Source organism: Phoenix dactylifera, chromosome 2 (assembly GCF_051530095.1).
Source record: "Phoenix dactylifera cultivar Ajwa chromosome 2, Ajwa_hap1_PhDact_Kaust_v1.1, whole genome shotgun sequence".
NCBI classification, from domain to species: domain Eukaryota; kingdom Viridiplantae; phylum Streptophyta; class Magnoliopsida; order Arecales; family Arecaceae; genus Phoenix; species Phoenix dactylifera.
Window position 1 is genome coordinate 37209808 of NC_143191.1, and position 12905 is coordinate 37222712.

At 38.1% G+C, this 12905-nt stretch overlaps 1 protein-coding gene and 1 non-coding gene across 7 annotated transcripts; both read right to left on the reverse strand.

Moving 5' to 3' along the window:
* Nucleotides 1-536: 536 nt before the first annotated feature.
* Nucleotides 537-9605, reverse strand: LOC103701567 (proteasome subunit beta type-6). 6 transcript variants are annotated; one of them, XM_089928959.1, is made up of 8 exons: nt 9371-9599; nt 9078-9154; nt 8398-8452; nt 7845-7903; nt 7151-7223; nt 6526-6639; nt 3755-3828; nt 537-965 (listed from the first exon to the last, which is right to left on the reverse strand). In XM_089928959.1, exons 1-5 carry the CDS (start codon nt 9588-9590, stop codon nt 7194-7196), a joined length of 441 nt encoding a protein of 146 aa, XP_089785085.1. In that variant the 5' UTR covers nt 9591-9599; the 3' UTR covers nt 537-965; nt 3755-3828; nt 6526-6639; nt 7151-7193. The 6 variants fall into 6 exon arrangements, 5 of the variants coding, with proteins under 5 accessions (XP_089785085.1, XP_089785084.1, XP_089785087.1 ...); XM_089928958.1 differs by having other exon boundaries at nt 6244-6639; XM_089928961.1 differs by adding an exon at nt 8050-8095 and having other exon boundaries at nt 3755-6639.
* Nucleotides 8614-8717, reverse strand: LOC113462367 (small nucleolar RNA snoR103). Its single transcript, XR_003384590.1, has one exon. It is a non-coding gene; the product is annotated as a small nucleolar RNA snoR103 (small nucleolar RNA).
* Nucleotides 9606-12905: the final 3300 nt, after the last annotated feature.

Here is a 12905-nt window from a genome sequence, read left to right on the forward strand (position 1 = left end):
TTTAACTTTTGCTACATAAAAACACATAACCATAACTCGCGACCGTTATCTTTCTCTGTTAAATAAACTAATACCTCACTAACATCACCACTCTTTAACCTATTTAAATTTTAAAATATCTTATATTCTTTACTTGCATTATTTTTTTATTTTATTGCTATTTGAATTTTTTCAAACTTTAAATTTTTATATTTGACCAAATTATTCCTAACTAATGAACTTATGATGATGATTAGAGCTTAGCAAAAAGTATATACTCATTAAAATATAGGATATTTATATATAATTTACCAAATTTAGGCTTTGAGAGCCCTTTTAAGAATAATTTGTCCAATTCTACCACAAAAAAAGGATAATTTGTCAAAATATAAAAATTTCAAGTTTGTAAAAATTCAAATAATAAAAATAAAAAAATAAGATATTTAAGACTCAGAATAGGTCAAAGATTGATGGATGTCGGTAAAATCCTTTTAACTTATTTAGCAAAACATTAGAAGGTTATGCACACATTTCTGAAACGTCGGAGAAATCTGTCATTACCCCAAAACCTCAAGAGGGTTCATTATAATTTACCATTACCTATATTGCAGGTAGTCTCAAGTTTTTAATAAAAACATTAATATCTATACCTGTTTGGATCCAAATCTTTTTTGCAGATAATTACTTCACCAAAGTAGCATATTCTGGAGAAGGTCAAAAAGAAAAAACATTTTCCATTACTTGTTCGAAGCATCACCCAGATTACTCCATTACATGGCCCAATTCTAGAGGTGGAAGCAGAAATTCCAGAAACGAAATCCCATCGGGCGCGACCAGCATGCCAGGGGCAAATCAAGGATCCAGCGGTTCACGTGCTCATCGGCTCAGGACTGCTTGATGACAGTACGTCAAGCAATGAGTTGAAAGGCTCGAGCTCTTCGTGCCACAGTGGAAGAGAATCGCCCCTGTAGAAGTTCAGCATTGATCTGCAAAGGCAGCATTAAACGATCACGGAAGATACAAGATGGGGTGCACGGAAAACTGACGGCCAAACAACAATATACAGAAATAAAAGAAGCGACCTCCAGGTTTAAAAATTTGGAAAGAGTTGCACCAGCATTTGCTTATATGGGTGGTGCCATTATAGTCTATCATGATAGAGTCACGTAAGGGCAAGGTATGGTACCAAGAGTTGTATGATACAGATCGGTATCAGTTCGAATCGAGTCGAACTAGACGGAACTGTTCCGATTCTGGCCGGTTCCGATCAGAGCCAATTAGGTTACCGTTTTCTACTATCAAACCAACTCGTTTGGAGACCAGATCGGCTCCCGGCTCCTGAACTGGCTGATTCGGCCCAATTCAGCTTTCTTTGACAAGAGGCATCACCAAAAAAAAAAAAAAAAAAACATAGTCAAATCTAAACAGTCTAATCAAAAACCATAAAATCAGAAACGACATTAAAGTGCACTTTTTAAATAGCCCAGGAAACCACCCTATACCATTGGTAAAGCCAGCAAGTTCAGAAGAATGTTGTCAAGTAAAAAATGGAGAACATAAATGACCTGCATACCCTGGGCCATCGTGCAGTAAATTCCAACATAACAGTGAGGACACAAAGTTTATTGATTCGACTCACGAGATCCACATCTAAACTTTAATGTCCCGTACTAACGCCAAGATTCGGGAGCAGCAAATAGACTCAAGATAATATTCATTGGCTAGAAATGGTAAGCCAACATTTCATTTAACAGGCAACGGGAAGTTGACATGGACTTGTCCAGTGATTAATGAGTCACAGAAGACACTTACAATGACAGTACGGACAACACCCCCACTTGCACCATCACGGGCCATGGCAAGCGACACCGCCTTCACCATAAATTTCTGCATTGGGAATTAGGAATTGGCGTCGCATAAATTCCTTTTCCTACCCATCAGCACAAGCAATGGAATGAAAAGGAATTATTTCCAAAACTCTAATTATATGCCTTTAGTTCCCAGCCACCAGCAATACACCAATAGTATACTTTGGCCATTTAAGTCCCTCAAATATTTAAAATATAAAATCTAAAACCTATAGCATTGGTTTATAAAAGATTCAATTAAACAATCTCATGCTTCATAATAATATTTCCCTTCCTCTGACCAATGAGTATGCAACTAAATCTAGGGTATTTATTTTGTTGAAACCCCGAGACAGATGCTGGGCAGGGGCGGCCCAATACATTTGGGGGCCTAGGGCGAACTCACTAAATGAGGCCATTTTTAAAATAATAATAATAATAATAATAAATTTTTAATAAGTATAAAATAGAAGTGAAAAATTGTAACAAAATTATAGAAATTGCAACAAAATGGGGGAAATTAAACGCTGGATGTTGAAATTTGAAAATATAATTAAAAGGGGATTAGAAGAATCACAATCAAAAGGGGATTAGAAGAATCACACCGTGTATGCCCACTGAGTCACCGTCACAGTGTCAGACTGACAGCAGTGACAGGCTTAGTCTCAGAAGTCAGACCGTCAGACGTGAGGGAGGGACTGAGGGGACGGACGGGCCCGCCGGGGTCACGGCCTCACGGGACTACGGGAGCCGGGGCCGGGGAGGGAGCCTCACGCCGTCTGCCGTCACGGCCTCACGCCTCACGGGAGCCGGGGCCGGGGGCGAGCGAGGAGCGGAGGAGGTCACAGCTCACGGGAGACGGGAGTGACGGCCAGACATAGTCACAGGAGCCGGGGCCGGGGAGGGAGGCGACTGGCGAGGAGGTGGAGCCGTGGAGCGGTGGAGGTCACTGCGGCCTGCGGGCTGCGGCCTGCGGCACTGCCTCTGCCTCACTGGTCACGGAAGGCGGAAGCCGGGGCCGGAGGCCCGGGAGGGAGGCGAGGAGGTCGTAGCCTCGCAGGATCGCCGGGATGCTGCCGGGGACTGGGAGGCGCTTAGGCGGAGCCGTGGAGGAGACGACCTCGCCGGCTCGCTGGATTGAGCCGGACGGGCCGACGGGGTCACGGCGACACGGCCTCACGGGAGCCGGGGGCCCGGGAGGGAGGCGAGGAGCCGAGGAGGTCGCGGGCGGTGGGACCGCCTGGATGCCGGGGAGGCGGGCTGGCGGGGACCGTCGCGGGATGCCGGGGCCCGGGGAGGCGGGGACTGGGAGGCGGACTGGCGGAGGCGCGGGAGCACGATGAGGATTTTAAAGAGAGCCAGAGACCCAGTCGAACAGAGTTACAGAAGTACAGAACAGAAGAGGATTGAGGACTGAGGAGTGGAGGAGAAGTGGAGACGATGAGGATTTTAAAGAGAGCCAGAGAGGAATGATGGGCGATGGCCGATGGGAGTGGAGCACCCGCGTCTTGTCGAGGTAGCCGTTGGCTCCTGCGGCCTTGCCTCTACTCTACAGACAGTGACACTGTAGCTAGCTAGGAGCGGGAGGCCGAGCTGAAAGGCTAGGAGCCTAGTAGCCTACGAGGCAACGATGCCGTCGCGCGGGGCCGCGGGGGCCTTCTCTCGAGCCGGGGCCTTGGGCGACCGCCTAGGTCGCCTAAGGCTTGGGCCGCCCCTGATGCTGGGCCATGGCACCTATACTTCTATAATGACAGCAAACCCATTGAAGTTCAGATCATCCAGTTACTCATGTTCTCGAGTCACAATTGGTTGGTTTTAAAGAACGGAAGATTAGAAGTTGAAACAAGTTTGCTCTTTACCAAAAAAATAAATTAAGGCTGAGTTCAGGTTGGATAACAATAATAGTTAATAGTGTTCTACTGACATACCTCAGCTTGATCTTTGCTCATCCCTTCCTTCCATGCTTGATCAAAAAAAGCATACAAGTAGGTGGAACCAGATCCTAAAAAAATGCAGTATTATTACCATTCATAAGCGAGTGGAGTCATTGTGGTTACCAACATAACAAATCTACATTCAAGGATTAATCACTCATATATTTGTGCAATCATGCTTGCATATATAAACAAGCACATGCACTCATACATACATACACATACACACATAGATACGTGCATACATGCATAGACACAAACTATAATATTTTTCAAACAAAGAACTATCGAAGAAAAAAAGAAGCAAGCAAACAAATAGACGTTAATACATATATGTTTGTTTAAGTGTGCTAAAGATTATAGTGTATTTTTTTGAATAGCAAATTTGTCTTATACATTACATCATTAACCGAACAAAAATGACTTCTGACATCAACATTCATTAACTAAAAACTTCTCAATTTTTTTGCCATGTTTACATAGTTGTAACAGTGAAAGAAAATATTGTAAACTTTAGTACTTATGGTATATTATAATATAAGAGTCATACGAAAAAATTCCATAAGTTTTCTTGCTCCTATTCAAAGCACGAAACATTGTACAAAAAAATAGTTTAATTTGAGTTCAGATACAGTCTGAGGAAAGTAGAACTTTAACTATAATAAGTCATAATCAAAGTAAATCTACAAATATTATACTTCCTATTATTGCTTGTACAATTCTGAACATGGACAACAACAGCAGACCTACAACTAAGAAATTAAAAAGAGTCAACAGAAGTGTAAATCCCTAATTTGAAAGCTCTATTTTGCTATTAATAAATTTATCATTTCATTGATAAAAGGAAGCTAAAAATTAAGGAAACTTACTGCATGGTGACATAAAAACATGCAAACCTTCTAATAAGCATGATACTATTGCCTCAGTAACCCAAGGGGTAACAGTCAAAATTAGCCAACATCAGACTACCACAGCAGAAGAGGTACTAGACTAGGTATTTGGAATAGGATGTCTAGGGAATCACATATCCACATCCATTTTTCTTTGACAGACGCAAATAGGGACAGATATTAGTTGGGTACTTATATTTTGTTGCCACATTTGGATAAATTCACATGCTGAAATGAATAATCTAATCTGGTATTATCAAATCTATTTCCCCTCCTAAAATAGGTAGATTTGTGTTGCAAAGATAGTTGATTTGAGTTGCCTATCTATGCAACCTTAAAGAATGGTGGTGATGCTATGAGAATGTTTAGAGATGATGAAAAGAGAATTGGCACATTGTCTAACTAATTTATTTGCTGATCCCCATTCTTGTTTTGCCTCCATGCCTAGCACCTAGCCTTTAGCTTCCTGGGTTGGTAAAGCAATAGCTCAGTCTGGACAGCCAATTTCAGATGCTTTGTCCAGTTACTCTGAGTCTTTGTGCTGCAAGCATCACTGATGTTGGTTCTTCTAGCCAATATCAAGCTGCCGTCGTCAATAGTCACTATTGCATGTTCTGTTTGGATAATTGGTGGTGATATCATTATAATAATTAGAAAGTTCGCAGAATTTTTATGACATGAGACAATAAAATTTCCTCATTTCTAGCTTCTCATAATCGGTCATTTTGAATTGATTAAATGACAGGTAAGAGATTTTATACAAGAAATTTACATTTCTTTTGATTCTTGTTGATTTCCTATTTGTAAGGCTCCTACTGTTCTCAATGATCAAAATTATTTTAGTCAAAATATTACCTCAAACTATATCTAAACTGCAGTTAAGCGATTTTTTGATGCCATGTCTTTTTCTTCTATTGGGAACAGGAAAACTGACAGAACTGTCTGGCATGACTCATACACTATAATACAGTACAAAAACTGAAGTTCACCGTTTTGCTCTTTCGCTATTGTAGCAGTATAAATATGGAAAAAAAACATTTAAGAAACTTTTAGCCAATGAATATTGATTTCTACTGTTGTTTTTCCATTAAGAATGTTATTTATAGGGGAAAAAAGCGATGCATCTTCTTTGTTAAAGAAATATGTTCCAATCTTCCATGTTTTAGATAAACAAATGGGTATTGCACATCCATTCATTCACTATGAATTTGCTACTTCAGAATTATTTGCAGTTTATCCTTGACAAATTTTTTGTTCAAAGAACAGTAGAGTTCATGTTTCCCACACTTTTTAAAAATCCCTGCACATAGCATGAGGGCTCTGCTACCAAATTACACATGAAGTTGATAAAACGTGATCATAACTATACAGTGCATAAAGATGACATTATAATGACATCAACAATAGAACTGCCTTAAAATCACATTACTGCATCACCCACAAAAGTTCAACTTAAGCATTTCAAAAACAACTAATGCTCAACCAAAAAAAAAAATCTAAGTTGATCAAGGCTGACAGATTTCATTAGAAGTGACATAGCTAAAGCTAGAGGAATTCCATGTTTAGAAGATGCAACAGCTCTACAAAACCTACCTATATGCTTCAAGTGATCGATAGCTTGGTACAATGCCCACTGTACTAAAGAGATCAACGATTTCAAGGTTCAATCAGGTGAAGAAAAGAACTAAAAAAATTAACTTGGCAGTCATTCTTACAAGACAGCTAGATATTGCAAGAGGAAGAATGTTTAACAATTTATCTTGCCAACACAAAAAGGAAGATCGTAAAAATGTAAACACATGATAAGAAAAGTGCTTTCAAGCAAAATAAATGAATTCAAAGAAAAAAAAGCTATGCTTGAGGTGTGACAAATACCTCCAATAGCAAAAGGTTGCCTCAAAATTGTCCCTCCAAGGGGCACTGAGTATATTTGACCACCTTCATACTTTATCCCATCCACCAACAATTAGGCCAGTTTCCAGCAATGTTCTGACAAATAAAATTCATGGCAAAAATGAAAATATACCATTATATAGAACATCATTGAAAGTTTTGAACAAGATGAACCTTGTGAGATACAGTTTGACAACGACAATAGGATGTTCTTGCAACGTAGAAATTAAATGAGACATGAATTTTTGGTATTTCTAATGTCTATAGAAAAACAAACATTTACAAAAATGGTGAAGCAAAGTAGTTTAGTTATCAGTCTTTGCAACATTTTATCTGAAAAATTGCTTTTGCATGCATGATCTACATAAAGCAAGAGATCACTAGTAGGCCAATTTTCATTGAAGAAAGATCAAGCGAAAGAATAGCCTTCATAGCTCAGAGAGCAGAAACCATAAGTACCACACAAAACAAACATATTCTAGGCTTTAAGAAAACTAACAAAAAATAAACTACACTATTATCCTGTAAAATTTTCTGGTTCTTCAATCTTCAAAGGCATTTATCTCATAAAAATGGTACCTATGCACAAAAGGGAAAAAGAAATTACCTTGTTCTGATATGACAATAACCTAACTAAATTTGCAGTGACCTTAACAGCTGCAGGTTACCCAATTTGAATCCTGCAACCAAAATAATGAATCGAATGAAACCATCAGTACAATAAGAAACTGCTATGAATACACACAATATTTTACACTCTTACACTTGCATTTCCAAGAGGTAGAAAAAGGCACAAGAAAGACAGGAAATGCTATAGTTTTAGTTTTCTTTCTTGGTGAAATGCGTTGTTTCCAATGTTCTCCCTATAGTTTAACTGGGTTTTCACTTTAATGTTGTAACTCCACTATGTTCTCACTAATTACACATTTGTTTGAAAGATTTCAAACCATGAAATATTGTTGCATTATTGTTTGAAAGAACTGTACCATGGATCTCACTAAATATGCGTGGATCATACATTCTATGTTTCTATTCTCATTTATAACTATGAATACTTTGCGTATATCTAGCATTATACAGTCTCGATTGTCATTTCAAAATTTGAGCACAAATTCTCTGCTTATATGCCTATGATTCTGGCCTCACTATCCATCTCTTTTATTGGTGGAGAAGGATCAGAAGCATTGTCTCCAAGCATGAAGCTTTAACAAAACAAATCAATCAAGGTTGAGAAATGTCTCTAAGAAACTATAGACAGGTCATATGATGCAAAAAGAATCATAAACGCAAAATATAAGTACCCCATCCATCACCATTAAGTCAGCCATTCCAACTCCCTCAAGCATCTTGATCTCTTTACCTGCCAATGCACCATGAAAGGAGAAAGGACAAGCACAATGAGCCATGTGAAGGTAGGGAATCCAGATTGTAAATATTAGACTACGTTTGAGATTGAGTTTAAGCAATATTGCAGCAAGTCAAGGAGCATAGTTGTCAATTCAATACATCTTGGATGAAAAGGTTGCCAACCACATCCTCCACCTTCCTTTTTCTAACAAAGAATGAATAATACACATTAAGCCAAGTCTTTGGAGGAACAAAGTTGCAACCAAACTAAGACACCTCACCAATAAAAACAATTGAATTTTTGTAGGTGCAATAAATCAAACTCTTTATGAAGTCAAATTTCTAAATCCAGCATCCACCAGAAAATGTTGAATCATTAATTAATTGTTACTTAACTCATCAGTCATCATAAACTAGCTAGGAGATGTTGAACACTATAAGATGAGAAAGGAAGATAAAATCAAAAGTATGGTGCAATGAGAAACAAAAGAGAGGCATAAAACTCACGTGTGTTGATGAAGAAGTAACGGACATAGTCAGAAACAATTTGGGAATCAGCAGCCTGCAAGGCAAATAAAACTTGCTAAAAATCAAAATACTAAACAACTGGAGAAAGAATATGCCCAGCAACGTAAAGTAAATGGACGCACAAAACCATTCGGTGAGAATAAGAAGAACAATTTACAAGTCCCATTCCCCTTCTCAGCTATCTCATTGATATGTGAGTGTATGGTGGTCCTTTATGGGCCTCCCAGACTCAAAGAAGGCCCACCTAAATTCCACCAATCGTTCTCTGTCCATATTTACAGCAAGTGCGCAACTTAAGCGACCTACCAAGAATTAGGACATATTTTCTAATCTTAAGGGGAAGAAAGACAAACTTAAAATACAATATAGCGATCACGTAAAGAATAGCAAAACCAGCAAAATGCTATGAACTAAAAATCCATGAATATGCTCTACTTACTCAAAAACAACAAGCCGAAAACCCAATAACTGGGATAAGACAGGGCTGCTGAAACCGATAGGCCAAAAACCCTAATTTTAACTTATTCCAAACATTCAATGCAACAAATTAGGGTTCAAAAGAGGCAACAAATTAGGGTATAAGATACGCATTATCAAAATCCGTCCACGGCACAGTAAAAACTGAAAAGCATGAAATTTTAAACAATGCAAGTGATTACCGATCCGGAACGGCACACACAAACATTATCCGTCAATGGTGTGATCTTGTCCGACGCCCGATTAGCAACATACATTCCTACACGAATATGAAGAATTAACGAGAAGGATACATCAAGATTAGCAGCATATATTCCTACACGAATATAAACAAACAAGAAGACGATCTTTTTTATAGAATCGAACGATTATACGAAGAAGAGAACTTTCTCCCCTTAAAATCGGATCATATGTGCATGGGTTGGAATTTCTATCAGGAGATGATGAGATTAAGCTAGTCTATTAGAGATCGGACCTGTGGTCGTTCTGGAATCGGCCCCGAGGACGACGCCCCCGTCGTAGGTGACCCCTATGATGGTGGTTCCCATGGAGTGAGGCGCGTTGAGATCGGGGTCCATGGCGAGGGGAACTTGGGGATGGGAGAGAGGAGGAGCCATGGCGAGAAGAAGAAACCCTAACCCTAGAAAGTAGAGACAGTCGCGGAGAATAATGGGGTTGGGGAGTGGGGGACGCATAAAAAGGCGAGGTGCGAGCCCTTCTGCAAGCAATGTGATGGAACCGTGGAAGTGGGCCGGACCGGACCCGACCGGATCGGGTTGGGGCCAAATTAACCGTTCAGGTCGGGCTGAGAGTTTAATCACCATTTTTCAAATGCCTTCAAAATTACATTACAATAATATTATACTATATCATATATTTATATATTAATACATATTATATTTTATTATATTTTATTATATAATACTATATAATATTTTTTATGATCATTTTGTCACATCAAAAATACTTATCAAATACATGTTAGAGTGCCACAGCACTTTAAAAATATAATTACCAAACAATAAACAGCTTTTTATAAAAACTGTCAACAGCTCTTCCAAGTTAGTTAAACATGCATGCCCCACCAACTTCTTACATTTCTACTCTAAAATTGAAGTTTCCTTAGAGCTTAGCATGAATTTTTCTTGCATAACGATCAGATGCCTTTCGTTTATATTGTTTGCATGAACTTTCCAATACGAGCATTGCTACATGAAATAAATCCTGCTTCTAAGAGAGCATGGTTGTCCACTTGGCCTTTTTTTTTCTTTCTTCCGTATCTATTATAAGTTTATGAGATGCTATGCATAGTGGGGTATAAATGAACCAAACATGAGGGAGCAAAGCTGGGCTCCAGCTCTATTTGTTTTATAAAAGAGATGACCTCGAGCTAGCTTATTTAATCTTAGAGCCCAACATGGGCTGCTTACGGACGGTTCATTTGAGGGATCCAGCGAGAGCTCGAGATTTTTTAAAATTTTAACTCATATAGTTTAGACTATTTTTTTAATATGTATTTTACTCAAGGAGGCCCTTACCGTGCTTCCTCGAAATCATAGATCTAAATTTCCTCTTACGGTTGTCCTCCAATGATGACACAATACGTGACGCTTATGGAACAGGTGTTGGCTTCACTAGACTTGCAAGTCGCGTAACATGGTTGAAAAGTGGACCTCCTACTATTGTAACTCATGAAAGCTTCTTCAGAACATTTAAAAGGCAACTATTAAAACATTACGGGCACGTTTGGTTCGCAAAAAATATTTTTTTTATAAATATAATTTTTGAAATAAAAATTTTTAGAAAGAAAATGCTTGAAAATATATTTTTGGCATGATTGGTTAAATATAGAAAAATGACAAATTTACAGAGTGTTTATGTTTGATTTACCATCCAACTTTCTAAAAAAGTTATGCATAATTTCTATTATACCCTTAATAAAAATTAGGTATTTAATGCCTCTTTAATGCTGAAGGATCTTTTTGAAAAAAAAATAAAAATGAAGTGATTCATGCCTCATGGAAAAGTTACTTTTCTATGTTTCTCATAGGAAAACTTTTTCATAAAATATGGGAGTCATATTTTCATACGAATGCAACTTTTCTATTACTCTTCTTTAAAAATTTCAACCAAACAAGAGACATCTCATTACTTTTTCTTTGACCAAACTTTTCCTCTCTTTTTTACGCGAACCAAACAAGCCCCATGGAATGTTACTTCCTCGCCTCGAAGCTTGCATCCTGAAAGAGATGTTTAATATGTACCAGAAGGAGAGAGATATTTAACAGGTCTCCATTTAAGTTCCACTTCTTTTATTTGAAAAATATATCATCTTTAATATATAATTTTTATTAATTACATAATTATTTAATAATATACAATATATTTTTACATTTTTAATAAAATATCATTTTATTAAACCATTAATATATTATTAAACATTATTATCATCTAAAGTATTATAATAAAAATTATTATTATTGCTAAAATATATTATTTTATTAAAATATTATTAGTATTATCGATATTATTAATATTATTTATTTTACTATTTTTACTAAAACATTATTACTTTCAAAAAATGAAAAAATTACGCTTTCACATGGTGCTACTTATGGAAGGAACAATGGAGTTTAATACCACTCTCAATAATAGATCTACATCTCCGCAGGACATGCTTTTTACTTGGCGAGAGGACAACTTGTACATGGTTAGATGCGACGCTGGATGGACTTAAAGCATCCTCATTTATTCCTCATGGCTCTTCTTTTCTCTTCAATGCAGTCCGGCCTTCTCTGTAGATACAATTTCTCCACCAATAAATAGCACACGGGGAGGAGCAGGAGAGTAAAAAAAATAGATGTTTGTTTAAATCTTCTTCTTCATTTTTTTTTTTTTTTTTTTGTTAAACCATATTTGCTCTCTCCTCCTCCTTCATGCGCTCCTTTTGATATTATTAAACAATATTAATTTTCAAAAATATTATTAATAAAAATATCATTTTTGCTAAACTATATTATTTTTATTAAAATATTATTATTATTATTATTATTATAAATATTATTAAAGTTACTTTTTTTTACTAAAATATTATTAATTTTAATTAATGTATTGAAATATAATCTTCTTGACCTGCTTTGGAAGGAGTTTTTCTCGGCCTCCCATCCATTCATTTAACATAATTGTTTTCAGAGAGATGGACACATGGGAGTGCAGCTTTTTTTTTTTTTTTTTTTACGCTGGTGCCTCACACACAATAGGTGTGGGTACAATCCATAAAGTCACAAAGGAGAAAGAAATGCAAAGAAGACATGACAGAGATGTAGTTCATCCAAATAAAATCTTTAGAATGATGAACTGCATAGGATACCACCCAATTCACAGTACTGTTTGCCTCTATGTAGATATGAGTAGCTCGATGGGAGTCACACTCACCCAAAAGACCACGAATGTCGTGGAGCAACCGCACCCCACCGGCATACCGCCCCGAACCATGAATCCACTCAATCACCATAGCTTAGTCCACCTCAAGGATAATACGGTCTGCGCCCATCACCCGTCTCGCATAGAAAACGCCCTCCCATGCGGCTTTGAGCTCGGCACCGACAATGGTCTGATCGAAGATCCGCCGACCCCCAGCCGCCACCAATCGGGCCTCCGATCTCGAGTAACAAACTTGAAACCGCCACTATATCCTTGCTCACCAACACTGTCGTCGAAGTTCACCTTGAGAACACCAAGAAGTGGGGGCTCTTAGAAAACAAACAAAATCCTGAACGCTACAAAAGCGGAATGAGAGTCCTAGATTTTTCTAGCCAACCCAAGGGACGACGACGCAGTGATGCCAAGAACCTCTACCGCATGAAGAAGAGCCCGGTCCACCACCGACCTCGGATGCGCTCCTCTGTTCTCAAAGACTCGGCCATTTCTATCTAGCCAGTAGTTGTAAGCCAGATAAGCCACCTTAATCTCCTGCTCCATAAGGCTGGGCCTCCAAAAGGACCTCCAAG